Source organism: Mus caroli, chromosome 6, assembly GCF_900094665.2.
Source record: "Mus caroli chromosome 6, CAROLI_EIJ_v1.1, whole genome shotgun sequence".
Taxonomy (NCBI): Eukaryota; Metazoa; Chordata; class Mammalia; order Rodentia; family Muridae; genus Mus; species Mus caroli.
In genome coordinates, this window is record NC_034575.1 from 83,828,822 (window position 1) to 83,843,686 (window position 14,865).

Consider the following 14,865-nt stretch of genomic DNA (forward strand, 5'->3'; position numbering starts at 1 on the left):
TGCACAGCCCACGCAGCTGCCTGGATACGGTCCCGTGCCTCTCCGGCCTGGCGGTGGCCGCCCAGCCCCTCCCTCCGCGGTCGCGGGCGGCTGTCTGAAGGCGCCGATCTGCCGAGAGAAGCCACCAAGGTTTGGGCATGGAGAGCTCGGCGGGCGACCCATACCGGCGGCCGGCGCGGCGCACTCAGTGGCTGCTGAGTGCCTTGGCTCACCACTATGGGCTGGACCGCGGCGTGGAGAATGAGATCGTGGTGCTGGCTACCGGTCTGGACCAGTATCTGCAGGAGGTTTTCCACCACTTGGACTGCCGGGGAGCGGGCCGCCTACCGCGCGCCGACTTCCGTGCGCTCTGCGCGGTACTGGGGCTGAACGCTGACGGGGAGACGGCCACGGAGGACGCAAACTCCGCGGAGACGGCCTCCACGAACCCGGCTGCTGGGATGATCGCTGGCGGGGACGCGGACGTCAGGGAAGAGGCGCGCCTGGCTCTGCGCGCCGACCCTCCAGAGCTCACCTTCCGCCAGTTCCACGCGCGCCTCTGCGGCTATTTCAGTAGCCGAGCGGGGCCCCGGCTGCCCCGCGGAGCTCTTAGCGAGCACATCGAGACACAGATCCGCCTCCGCCGCCCGCGCCGCCGCCGCCGGCCTGGCTCACCGAACCTGCACAGTGGCGCCTATGGAGAGCGCGTGGCACATCTAGAGGAGGAAAACAGTAGCCTACGCGAGCTGGTGGAGGACCTACGGGCTGCGCTGCAGAGCAGTGACGCGCGCTGCCTGGCCCTTCAGGTGCGCGGGATGCCGTGGGTGGAGACAGAGGCGCCCCACCACGGCCCAGCCCCTCCTCAGCTGGTTCTCTCCCTTCCCCATTCCACCCCCTTCATTCCAACTTTCACCCCAATGTATCATTCCTTAAGATCCCAACTTCCTACCCAAGTCCCTTCTAATCCTAGAAGGAACCTGTTTAAGTAGCCATGTAGTGATGGGTCAGCACACATCCTTCTTCGGGGAGGTTTAAGGAAAACAGAAAGGACTGCCCTTCCCCAAGTCAGCGAAACTTGTTGACAGGCCTCTAGCCCAGGTGAGAAAGACACCGGATGGCCAGCAATGAGGGCCAGGCTCACTCTGAGCTATTGAGGTGGAGCCATTGAGTGAGCTGGTCTCTGGGATCAGTCAACGAACACTTGAGCCCTCCGTGTTGAGTGTAGCTCAGGTGACCAGCCAAGGGAGAAAAGGGGTCCTTATAGACGTATAGGAAGAGGACCTGCGTTACATTGGTGTCTCCTGTCTCCTAGTTGCTGCAGAGTACAACTAGGTGTCAAAGTGGCCTCCATAGTTCATATGTCTGCCAGGAGAGTGTAAGATGGGGCAGAAGGAACCCTGAGAGTGCGTAGAGTCGTGTGTGTGTGTGTGTGTGTGTGTGTGTGTGTGTGTGTGTGTGTGTGTGTTGCCTGAGACTGGGTCTCTCATTTAAAAGGGTCTCTCCATCTTTCACGCTCAAGTGCCTACTGGGCACATTGTTCCAGCTTCCTTTATGCTTTGGAACACTGCAGAAANCAAAACAGATCACCCCCGTTTCCAAGGACAGTCCAGAGCACAGATCTCAGAAAGGGCGGAAATTTCAGTCTGCTCTTTAATCTGTGCCTTGAGTCCAGTGAATTAGGAGCAGCNTACACTGGATGCAGGAATTAAGCCTAGAAGGCACGACTTTGGGGAATTACTGTCACCATGCAGAAAAACAGAGGGTGGACTTCCTGTCCCAACTTCCCTCGTTGGGGGCGGAGGGGGAGGGATTGCATACACTTGCCTTAGCCGCTTGTGCCAGTTGCTCAGTGAGCGAGCTTTGAGGTTGTAAGGGGATGACCCCGTAGACTTATGCAGTGGTCACTCACTGTGGCTTCCCGTGGGCAGGTCGGCCTCTGGAAAAGCCAGTCGGACATCCCGGAAGCGGCAGCGCACGAGCTGCAGCGAGCGCAGGGAGCGCTGGCAGAGGCGGAGGCGCGCGCCCGGCGGCTGCAGCGCGGACAGGTGGAGGTGCGACTGCGCACCGAGGAGGCTCGGCAGGCGGTGCGACGCAGCTTGCACNGAGTACGGGAGCTGGAGGCGCTGGCGCGGCGCGTCCCCTGCTTGCAGCGCCAGGTGCAGCGACTGGAGACAGAGCTTAGAGGTTACAGGTGAGCGGTGAGTGGGGCAGCAACTGGGGGGGTGGAGGGAGCAGATGGGGCGGGGTCCTGTTTCCCAAACCGAGCGAGCANCCACGCTATGCACTCTAATTTCATTCCGGTCTTCAGCTATTCGTACAAATGATTCTTCCATTGCGTAAGTCAGTACTCCACTACCATCCATCGGCCCATCCATCTGTTTACGCTCCTGTTCATCCATGAAATCCTTTCACTTGTTACTCGCGGATTGCAATCAGTGATACCCANTTTTGGCTCTTCAGTTTGATCCTGATTGTCACTGACTGCGCACTGTGTACAGGCAGGCCCANGTAAAAGCACTTTATGGGCTTGTTTCAGTTCATCCTTAGGAAGCCCAGTGAAGAGGGACCTGTTATGATCCCATTCTTCAGATGAGGAAACAGATTTAGAGTGACCTTTTGTGCTAGCTGGACACGGCAGGAAGCTAGACTCTGGGACCAGGCTCCAATTCTAGCAAGGCTGTTGACAGATGTGTAATTTTGGCAAGTCACCAGCTGTCCTCTAGCCTGTTGCTCCTGGGTGGAGCAGACTGGAGCCTTTGCAGAGCAGAACAGCCGTGAGGCTCTCTCAGCCTAGCTGTGCCTGGTGCGCGTTTTTTTTTTCACATGGTAGGGCAGGCCTGTCTCCTGACTTGCACCACAGCTGAGACNTTCTGGGCCACTGTCTACCTGGCAAGGGATGTGGCTGTGAAGAGAACAGACCAAAATCCCTGTCCTGGGCTGCAATTAGAGAGCATGAGACTTCCACAGGAACAGNTGTGAGGNGGGACAAACGCTAGAGCTGGGGTAGGCCTGTTCCTGCTGCAGGCTTAGCCTGGCCCCTGCCCCAGAAGTAGGAGCTAAAAGCTGAGAAAATAGGAACAGTATGAAAGCCTTCAGGGTCACCATAGCACATTCCAGAAACTAAACAGAAGTCAGCATGGCTGGAGAGGTACAGCTGGAAACAAGAGGGAAAGGGCCAGCCATCTAGAGCCTGGAAGGTAGCATAGCCTTTATCTAATCCTTAGAGAACAGAAAACCATGGAAACGTTCTGAGACAGGCGACCCAAGCAGATTGCATTTCAGAAAGAAAAAGCAACAATTAAAAAAACAAAAACAAAAACAAAAAACTACCCCATTCCCACTGTGATGGGACAGAGAGGAGGGGCAAAGAACAGGGACAGCTTAGAGGAGCCAGTGAGGATGGGTCTCCCCTGACAGAGGGTGATCTGACCAAGGCCAGGGGAGGACAACCCAAAGGGATGGCTTTGAACTTCTGTCCTGGGAGGAGGGGCCTCATCCTGGCCTTCAGAGACACTCAGCTGGGAGAGGCTGACCCTGGCCAGCCCCCTGCAGCTCCAGATATTTGCATAGTTTCTTCCTGTTTGCATAGCTGATGGGCTACAGATCAGAGCTGGTTGACAGAAGGTTCATGTCCATGAGGAGAAACAAATGGTCTCCTTCGTGTTGCCTTAAAGTCACACTTATTTATTTATGCATTAAAACAACTGCAACACAGGAGAGAGCTTTTCAGTAGAGAACATAGATTCCTGTTTATCGCAGCACTGGATCCGCGAAACGACTGTGCAAAATGAAGGTCTTGATCCCCATTTTACAGATACCATTTTAAACACGCCTGAGATTATGCAGCCAGAAAGTAGAAGACTATGGTCTGCCTGCCCCACAGCCAGTGTTCTCCCTTCTACTCCACACGTTTGTTGTTGCTGCTGTTCCGTTGATTACAGGATGGCTACAATGCCTACAGTCTTACATCTACCATTCAGGCACAAGAAGAGGGGTGTGCTCTCTGTCTTAGCTAGGGTTTCCATGGCTGTGAAGAGACCCCATGACCAAGGCAACTCTTATAAAGGACAACATTTAATTGGGGCTGGCTTACAGGTTCAGAGGTTCAGTCCATTCTCATCAAGGCAGGAGCATGGCAACATCCAGGCAGTCATGATGCAGAAAGAACTGAGAATTCTGCATGTTCATCTGAAGGCCCACCCTCACAGTGACATTCTTCCTCCAACAAGGCCATGCCTCCTAATAGTGTCACTCCCTGGGCCAAGCATATTCAAACCACCACACTCTCCCCAAGGAGCCTATGCCTTTGTATTCAGAACTTAAATAAGGATCTTACTGGCACAGACTATATCATTTTCTGCTGCTACCCACAATGGTGACTGATGGTACTGGTGAGCCCCAGGTACAATCAGAGTTCCATTCTTAAGGAAGAGGAAATAGCAGCTGTAGAGAGCTCAGATGAAATGCCAAGTGTCTGGAGAGAATAGGAAAGACCAGGCACCCTAGAGTCTGGAAGGACAGAACGGAGTATCAAAGGGCAAATACTCCATGTGAAGGCCACACTGTGAGCAGGCGAATGACTAGCCCAGGAGGCAGACCTCTGCTCATCTCCTGAGGCCAAAGCTAGCAGGCTATGGCTGCTAAGCATCCTTCCATGTNAATGCATGGGAGCTCAAAGCTAACCTGAAGGTTGTTCTTACTGTATCACAGACAAGAGAACCAGGCCAGTGATGTACTAAGCAGGACCCGGTAAGTAACAGGCAGGATGGAAACCCCACCTGCACAAACCGCCCTCTGGGGTTTCACCACTAGTCATCCCTACCAAACATTCACAGGATGCTTTGCAAACAGGAAGGTGTGTTACTCAGGTTCTGTGTGGAAAGCTTTGTCTTGGATCATGGTTTCATAGTGCTTGGGTTGGATGATTCTAGGCAACAGCAGCATAAAGCAAATGACCNCCAGTGAGCACAGAGAAAGAGTATGAAGGATCCAGGGTCAGCTATAGCTCACAGGGACATGTTCTAGGGTCCTTTTAACCAGCCCCTACCACATCTTTTTCACCATCCCTCAATAATGCCGCCATGCTATGGATCCATCAGGGAGTTATTATATTGATTATGTCAGCACTCTCAAAATCCCACTATCTCCCCAAAGCCTATCACCAAGCAACTCAGACCCCAAGGGATAAGCCTGCAGCATGGGGGTGGGGGGACGACACACCGCCTCTGCTTATGCATCGTGCGGCATTCAGATATCCCTGAGGGGTTAACCTGACCTTCCCTCCTCTGTGCTACCCTGGGGTCTGCATCCAGGAGGAACAAATGGGAGCCCTCCTGCCCTCCTAGGTGACACCGTGCTAACCCTTCCAAGGGCTCTGAAGGCGTGTCTATGAGGCAGCATGACTTATAGACTTCATAGAACCTTCCACTCTGATACTAAGTAAGAATGCTCTAAGGTTGAAACTTTGTTGACTAANGGTCCTGGTGGCTTTATTGAAATCACAGATGAAGGACCCAGCTGAGCCAAAGCCCGGATTGTCCCCAGCTGTAACTCTTTGATAACATTTCCCATCTCTAGGACTTGCTTTTAGTCCTTTTCCAAACCAAGCTTCTGTTTTCATCCTGCTCTGTCCTGTGGGTTCCATTTAACCCTCTATAATTTTTAGACCNAGTTGGTCTTCTCTTAAACAAGGTCTCTGTATGCCATAGTCAATCCATGGACGTCCAAGGATACCAGGAAAGGGCTGGGTCTCTAAGGAACATACTTCTGTAGAGTTACTGTTTCTGCACAACGTAGTGTTACAGCCACACACACAGCATTAACATCATCCCAAGTGTTATAGCTCTGGAGAGATGGCTTAACGTATGTGATGCATGACTGTTCTGTGCAAACACAATGCCAGTGGATGCAAGAGGTTGGGCATCCAAGGATTTTGGCATCCACGGGAGGTCCAAGAACCATTCTTCTGCAGACTCTGACAGACGACCAGACTTACCTTTTGGATTGCTATCGTATCTGAGTTTCCACAAGTGTTTACATCTGCTGTCCCCCTTGTGATGCTGAGTGCCTGGTACACTGGGCAATTTCTTGCTCTAAGTCTATCTGTGGCAAAGCTTAGTCCCTGGAGAGTCTTTGAGGAGCAGGGTTTTGAAGTTCTTACCCCTGTCTTCACCACAGCCTGGTTCTATCTTAACCACTTTAAAATGAGTTTCTTAGAACCGAGTTTCCCAACTTTCCTCCTGAGACTCTCATACCTCGGGATAAAACCTCCAGGCCTGGGATTGACATTTTTATTTTTATCTTCTGTCACTGGAGCTCAGGAGCTTCTTGCTGACTCGNCAGGTTGTCTTGGTACTCCGCCCTTCTGAGCATCTCCCGCTCCTCAAGTGAACTAGAGGTCTCTTCCTGCTTCTGACTTCCCCTTGTCCTTTTACGTGTTATATTTCCCCCGGAATATCTGTTTGAGTTCTTCAGGCCACCACCTTGCCTACCAACCTAAAAAAATATGGTAACTACTTACACACTTACAGNCATTCATTTATTAATGAAGCCATACTTTATAAGCATGCTCCAATGGCCAAAACCTGTGCCAAATCCCTCAAGGATGCAGAAATGGAATATAAACACTTATCATACTTAGATGATCTCCTGGCCCCAGGGAGCAGGTCCTGGTCACACATACTAGGACATGTACTGAGGAGCCACAAAGCTGCCACTCGTACCTTCAACTGTATGGTCTTGGAGGCAAAACCTTTGCTAGGTCCAGGTGGGCTGCCTTGTGGGACTGGAGAAAGCAGCTAAGGCCTCGCCTCACATGAGACACTGTGGGAGAGAAGACCTGGAACTATATAGCCATGATAGCATCCCCTTGGGAGGACTGCTGGTCTCAATAGGAGGGGACCGGACTCCTAGATACATGTATACCCCAAGAAGACCTAAGACCCTATTATACTTTGGGACTTCTGTCTGACTTAGGAACTTACAAGGCTCTAGACAGTGAAGCCCAGGGAGGAACCGGTCGGACATAACCTAGGCGTGTCCCCATGCCAGGGTTTCCTGTCTACACTGAGGATAGTTCAGAGGACTCCGTCCCCATCGACCTGTGCTGCACCTTAGATACATCAGTGAGTGTTATTGAGAGGGCACAGATATACCAGTATCCCTTCCCCTAACTGTTCGCTCCAAGGAAACAGCAGGCCTGGTGCTCTGTGACCCAGGACTGACACACAGACAGACAGATGGCATAAACAGCCCAGTGGCAGCAGGAACCTGTGCATGGATGCTAACCTGAGCACAGGCTGTCCACAGAGTGACAGCACCGCCTCCGAGAAGGGTTACTCCCGCCCTGGGTGTGACAGCCCTGGGTGTGACAAGTCTCTGGTGTATCTGCAGCTTTTCTGTCTCTTGAGGCCTCCCCTGCCCTGCAGTCAGGTGTCAGAACACTAGGCTAGGAAGTCAGAGCGGGTAAAGAGTGCAGACAGAGCCCTCTTTTCCTCCTGACCACTGAGTGGGGCCCCAGGGGCTGGCCTGGCCTCTGTGCCTTTGTGGTCAGGAGGATGAAAAGGCCANGAAAGGAGGGAGACAGACTAACACTCTGTCTGCAGGCCACCATGAAAGGCACACAAAGATGAGGAGGCCACTCAAGGGTTACCTCCTTTCTTCTCACCCACAGCAGCCGGCCTGCCTGACCTGGAGGCCACAGTCAGCCAGTCAGAAGGGCAGAGAAAAGGACAAGGCGGGGCCCAAGTCATCTGTCCCATTGTCCTTTGAGGCCATGTGGGTGGCTGCTGGTAGGAACAGAGGCCCTTCTTTCGGGGACAATGGAACAGACCCAAAGCAGAGACAAGCTGGGGAGAGGCTCAGGCTCAGAGGCCTAGATACCCCGAATTCAAACCCCAGCTTTTTCTATGTGCTATGCAGTACCTGGAGGTATATTCCCCTCTGTGAGACCAAGTTCTTTATCTATTAAGTGGGGAAACCTCCATTCCTCCATCTTGGTGTACATACTGTGTGGGGAGGGGAGAGGGAGGACTAAGCTGTAGAATGTGACCCTCAGCAAGACTTTCTTGTGTCGTCCAGGAGCCTCAGTTTCCTTATCTGCAANATGGGATAACAAGAACAATACTAACACCCACTTCTGGGTGTTTGCCAGCACACTGGACAAACTGGACAGCTGAGAGCCCTAAAACCTCATTTTACCTGTTCATTCATATACAGCTCCTGTCTCCAGCAGTCCAGATTCAGTGTTTAAATTTGGGGACGCCCTGCCCACTGTAGGTGGCTCCTCTCTGAGGTAATGCTGACCCTCAGACTGCATGTCACTCAGGTCTTTTGAGTCTGGAGACCCACTGCAGAAGACAGGGCTGGCATGAGCTCAGAGTATCCTTTGCAGGGGGACCTGACCTAGATGAGAACAAGCCATACAGGTTGAAGAGTGGAGTAGTCAGAAAGCCCCAGGTGCTGCCTTGTGGTCCCCACTGAAGCCCAGTTTCAGCCCCGTCTNGGCTCTGCCTGTTCCCACTCAGTCCATCCTAGCCCTGCACTGCCCATGCATGGCTGTCCTGGCTCCTATTCTCTTCCCAGCTCCCTTCCAGTCACTGATCACACGCTCAGGGCCACAGTGGCCCGAGCACCCAACAGAGCTGGGTGGCTTCCCTAATCGCAGCCTCAGGAGCCTCTCTGCCATGGCATACATAGCTCCAAGTGACCTGACCTCTGACCTCAGCTCTGCCAGGGCCCACTGCAGTGAATCTACCAACACACTCATCCCTTGAGTCCACCACAGCCCTCTGCAGCCCCGAGATCAGTCTCTGGTGGCCATCACAGATCTCAGCCAGATACCCCATCCCACTACAAGCAGTTCCCTGTGGTCCCTACAGCCTGTCCTTCCCATCATCCCTTTCTCATTTTGTGACAATTTCCCTAAGTCTATCTCCCTGAGGCCAGCTAAGCCATGAGGTCTGGGCCCATTCTTGCTAAGGACAGAGCTGCCCCACAATATGTTGTGGAGGATTAGAGGACAGTATTGGCAGTGGGCTGACCAGCTAGATGAAGGACCACAGGCCCCCACTGAACCAGAGACTGCACGGCAGAAGACCCCTGGGCTACCCCATGCTGCCTGTCTGTGGCTTCTTTTCCACTTCTCTCTGGCGGCAGCCCTGGCTCTCCTTCCTCCTGTTGTTCTCTTGTTTTCACACAGAGTCTCAACTTCCGAGAGGCTTCTCAGCTCAGGAAATATCTCACAGCAAAGGAAGCCACAGTTTAGAACCCCCAGGACCTCCAGGGAAGGCTGTGGTCTGGATGTCTACACCAGTCTGGCACAAGGATACCTGCCAGCCGAGGGTCTTATCTGCCTTACGGCTTCGTGAAGTTTCCAAGATACAGAGTGGTTCAAAGGGCTGGCAGCTGAGTGGCTGAGAAGGGGCAGACACTGTTTATACCAGGAGAGGCCACGATCAAACGTGGGAAGGTCTCCATGCCTCGTCTTGGCTTTGGAATGGCACAGTCACATGTCCCTTGATTCCAGCCACAGGTTTGCAGTGGTTGCTCTGGGGGCCCCAGCAGATGTCGGGGCCAGTCTTCATTTGCTTTTAGATAGAAGACATGATGCTGAGTCCAGGTGACCTCAGAAGTAAGGTCAAGTGAGTGACAGGGGGCTCTGCCTGTGGACATGGCCATGCTGTGAACTCCAGGCTGTCTTCACCCCTCCCTTTCAGTAGGTCACAGCCTTGACTGGCAGGTCCCACCTGCTGGAGAGACCTTGCTGGAGCTTGCTATAGACATGGTATGAGTCCANGGTAAATTGCTAGAGGTGGCCTAATCCCTCTGGCTGGAGTCTAGTTCTGTGGGGGCTGAGGTGAGTGGAGGTGACATAGANGCAGGACAGGAACCAGCATCNCTTACCATCTGCTGTGCATGAGGCAGCACGCCAGAGTTCTTATCTANACCACCTCATTTCTCCCCCAAGTAGTGCTGTAAGTGGTTTAGGAATGATAATACTTCCAGCTGCATGTCACACAAACCCAAACTCATAACAGCATAAGTAATAGCTTGTATGGTGACTGGAGAGATGGCTCAGTGGTTAAGAGCACCGGTTGCTCTTCCAGAGGACTGGGGTTCAATGCCTAGCAACCTCATGGCAGCTCACAACTGTCTGTAATTCCAGGATCCAACACCCTCTCACAGACATACATGCAGGCAAAGCACCAATGCACATAAAATACAATTTTTAAAATTATTATGACTAAGCAGTGGTGGTGTACACCCTGGCACTAGGAAAGCAGAGGCAAGCAAGACCTCAAGGCCAGCCTGGTCTACAGAGTGTGTTCTACAGAGTGAGTTCCAGAAAGTCAGACCTACACAAGAAACCGTGTCTTGAAGGGCCAAAAGTAAAAGGTATTAATAATAATACTAACATCTGTGCCCTCCAATGGAACGTCCTGGGGTGANTGACCCTGACAACTAAGAAATAGCTTCAGAAGCATGCTCTCCTCCTTCCTTAGCGATGAGCCACCTTGCCAGTGGGATGACCANGGGGTCCCNGTGACTGTGGCTCCCCATAGTCCTGAGGGAATCTTTCTTCCCTGGTTGGTGATAGTTCCTCTGAGGGCCTCAGGCAGCGCTGGGCAGATTTTAGCCTGGAAGCAAAAGTCAGGGCATTACTGTTGCTTGATCAAACACATTCTGCTCAGACAAGCTTGGCAGAGAGGGCAGAAACCATCATTTCCCTCATCCAGACAGAACCTAGCCCTCTGCTAGCNTGCCACAATCTACTAAGAATTATTTTTCATTTTCAATGACCTAAAAAAAAAACTTCAAAAAAGAATATTTCACAGTATGAAAATTTCATGGAATTCTAAATGTTTGTGAAGATTATCTAAGGTTTTCTTAGAACACAACCATGTTTGTCCTTTGAGCACCTCCGAGACTACTTTTGTGTTTCAAAGACCATGTATTATAAGGCCAGGCTTAAAAGCCTGAAATATTCTCAGAAAAAGTTTACNGATTCCTGAGTTAGTGTCAGTGTCTGGCAGAGTACTTTCCCGGCATGTGCTGGCTCTGGGATGCTTACATACATGAGTACATACATGTCATCGCCCTCATGACTGGTGCCGTCACATCTGCCATTAGGGCACCTGTTCATCCTGAGTGGGAAACTTGGATGGGGTAGGAATGGTCTTTCTGCTTCTCTTCCCAGTCCTTTTCTTCCTGTGATGTCAGTGGTCACTAGTCACACACACACATACACACACACACACCTTCAGTTTCACTGTTCACAGATTCAGTCACCAGTGGCCAATCACAATCTGAAAATGGAAAAATGCCAGAAATAAGTAGCTCATAGAGGTCACACTGCACAATGTTCTGGAAAGTGTGATAAAACCCATAGCATCCTGCTGTCGGCCCTCTCTATAGCCACGCTGCGNGTGCAGCCCTCACTAGTCACTCCATAGCCATCTTCATTGGTTGACGCTGGCTAATTTTACATCAACTTGACACTGCTAGAGTCATCTGGGAGGAGGAACTTGCCCGATGTCTGTATGGCATTTTCTTGAGTAATGACTAATGCAGCTCTATTTACATGGTGCCACCCCTGGGGTGATCCTGGGGTGTCTAAGAAAGCAGGTTGAGCAAGCCATAGAGAACAAGTCAGAAGCTGTGTTCCTCCATGCCCTCTGCTTCAGTTCCTGTCCTGACTTCCCTCCATGANGGACTGTAAGATGAAGTAAACCCTTTTAGCCCCATCTTGCTTTTGGTCAAGGTCTTTATCAAAGCAGTAGAGACTGAGGGCGGGGCTTATTTTACTGGATGCAGTAACTGTTCCAGAGCAGTGTGAATCAATGCTCTTGACCTCTTACTGTACCTCGTTTGTAAACTATAACTTCTCACAGGTCTTCAGAGGAGGAAAATGCCCAGTGAGCTAGCAGCTGCAGGCATCTATGAGGCATGATGAGGAATCCCCCAAATGAAGGGCCCTGCCTTCCCCTTGTGTATGTTCCTACAAACCATGTGTTTTCTACTTGCAGAGATTGTACTGTGTGCTCTCATGCTCCCCTCTCCTCCTCCTCCTCCTCCTCCTCCTCCTCCTCCCCATCAGCTGTTCAATGCTGGTTTTCAGACCATGTTGCCAGGTCCCTCCACTCACCACTTCTTCCTTACACAGTCCTCCAACCATCAGAGGGCGCCACCTCCTCCTGAGATGATGTTAAGTGAGTGTCATCCTGTGTGTCTCAGGAAGCCTGATANGACATCACCCAAAAGCATCTGCCAGGTCATGGGTGGGGAGGATGNTCATGCCCTCTGGCCAAGAAACCCAGCACGGCCCACAGTGTGCTATGACNTGATCAAGTCCTTTTGCCGTGTGACTTCTGCTTTTGAAATGAGTTGTTCACCCTGGGTCACAAACCCATTCGGCTGTGTGCTGCTCTGTTTCCTTTTCCTTCACACTTAGATCTTGAGTTCACCCTGACCCTTCCCTTTGAGGGATGTGACCAGGGGTNGCTGCAGTTTTCTCTCCATGGCAGGGGTGCCATCTTCAATCTAATTTGACCAATCAGGCTTTTCATCAGTTCCTCCTGTTGGTTACCTCATCCATCAAATAATTCTCCCCAACAGTTGGAGCTTTCTCCGTTTGTTTTCTGTTGTCATAACAAACCCCAAGGCTGGGTAGCTTTTAGAGAACAGAGGCTCACTCAGCTTGGGGATCCCCAGAGTGTGATGTCAGCATCTGGCAAGACCCTCACACTGCAGTGAGGTAGCCCAGGCACCACAGGATAAACTCAGTGACTGTGCTAACAAAGCATTAACACCCCCATGGGGACACATCCTCATGGTGTCACCTAATCCTAACCTCCTCCCAAACGCTCTGTCTCCAAACACCCTTCAGCATTTTGATTTGGGGATTAAATTCTCAAAGCACACTACTGTGAAGAATTCCAATTGTGGTGTATTTTGTGTTTGCAGGAAGAGCAGAGTCCAATTCTGGGCTGGGATTATTGCAGAAAGACAGGCTTTTCACTACACCACCCTGTCTCAAAAAAAAAAAAAAGAAAAAGAAAGAAAGAAAGAAAAAGAAAAAAAGAAAAGAAGAAAACAGAAATGGGTTTGGAGCTTTACTTAATTTTAATTATTCTAAACTTAAATAGCTATCTCTGAATGTTGGCTGCCATACTGGACAGCATCGATCAGATTTAAACTGTGGGACCAAGCTAAGGAAACAAAAATAAGAGATGGATAAGACCCAGTGAACAGGAAGGAAGCATTGAACAAGCATGGGAGCTGGCATCTACTTAGTACCAACTCTGTGTCAAGTCTATGTAGCCCCTGCTCAGTCTCAACCCTTACCTCATAAGCTGAGGTGACCGCCTTCCTCTAAAGAACAGCAAGCCCTCCCTAGCACTGACCCACAGTAGAGAAGATACAAGCCAAAACCACGCTCATGAGGGATCCCAGAGGAACAGGCAGACTGCAGGGACCTTAGATAACACCCTTCTAAGATACAGACATACTCCTGTAGCTGAACAGCAACCCCTTTGTGCCTGTCCACAGGCCATTACCTACATGAAAGTGTATGACCAGGCCCACACTGGCCAGGAAGACATGAGGCCAAGATCAAGGAGGAGTCAGGAACAAGGAGGAGGAGTGGGAGAATGACTAGAGACAGGGCTTCTCATACCCAGGGTCCTGCCAGGAAAATGAGCCTCTGAACCCCACTCCTACACAGCTTCTGCATGGCCAACTGGACATTTATGCATTAAACACTTCTACTGTAATTGTAGTGATAATTTCGGAGTTTTTGGTTTCTTTGAAAAATACAGAAATGTTATGAGAATATGTTTTCCTTTTACTCCCAGGTGTGGGATATGGGGCTACTTCAGCAGCTGACTGTGATTTGCCTCATGCTATAGCAGGGGCATGAGTTTGCCAGCTGCAGATAGTTTCTGTGCTCATGTGACATTTCGAATTCTGGAGACTTATCAGAGGGTAAATAAATGCTAGGGCCTAAGAGCTGGGTGTTGGTGGGTTTTGGTGGGTTGTTGGTTGGTTGCCATTGGTTGTTGTTGGTTGTGGTTTGTTAAGTAGACATGCACAAAGAAGAAACAAGTAGAAGAGGAAATTAGATGTCCTGATGGCAAAGATCAAACTTGCCCCTAATCAGCAGCAAATAGTCTAACGATAATGTTGCTCCATTTCCTTTCTATCCTTTAATCTCTCCTATCTAGTGTTAGGGGTTGAAAAGATGGGAAAAGAGTGAANGGCAGAAGAAAGAAGAACCCACAAAGTAGCAAAGAGACAGCTATAGTAATGATATAAAATCAGAGTAGACCGCTGCTTGATGAATAAACAGTTTTCTGCACAGTTACAATGTGCAAACAATTTTTCCAAGAGCACAGACCATGTGAGTTGAGGCATTGGACTTTGTTGTGTTTGAAATTCCCCGAGAGTTACATATCATTTCCTAAGCACATCACAGATGGCAGAAGCTGAGTCCTTATCACTGAGGAACACTGTGACTCCTGACACTTATGTCCTGTGCGTCTGTGTGTCTACCTGCCTATTTGTCTATCAGAGTATATTTTCTTATTCTGTGTTTCAAGATGTCAGATATATGAAGAATACCAACAGCATCCAAGTAAAAATTGCCCTGTCCCTTTTAAATATAGANTCATCCATTATGTATTAGTCAACTTCCTGTCATAATAACAAAGTATCTTCAATGTCTGCATTAGTCAACTTTCTGTCATAGTAACAAAGTANCTAAGAAACAGTGGGGTTGGGCTGGGTCAGAGGTAGAGCATGACCCTATGCCTGAAGTCAGCACACATGAGGCCCTCTGTCCAATCCCAGGCACAGAAAGATGGGGGAAGGGCATTTGGCTTATGGTAA

At 50.6% G+C, this 14,865-nt stretch overlaps 1 protein-coding gene across 1 annotated transcript; it reads left to right on the top strand.

Annotated features, from left to right (window-relative positions):
- Window positions 1-43: 43 nt before the first annotated feature.
- Efcc1 (EF-hand and coiled-coil domain containing 1) lies at window positions 44-2,174 on the top strand. The gene is made up of 2 exons (XM_029478856.1): window positions 44-785; window positions 1,908-2,174. Exons 1-2 carry the CDS (start codon window positions 138-140, stop codon window positions 2,172-2,174), a joined length of 915 nt encoding a protein of 304 aa, XP_029334716.1. The 5' UTR covers window positions 44-137.
- Window positions 2,175-14,865: the final 12,691 nt, after the last annotated feature.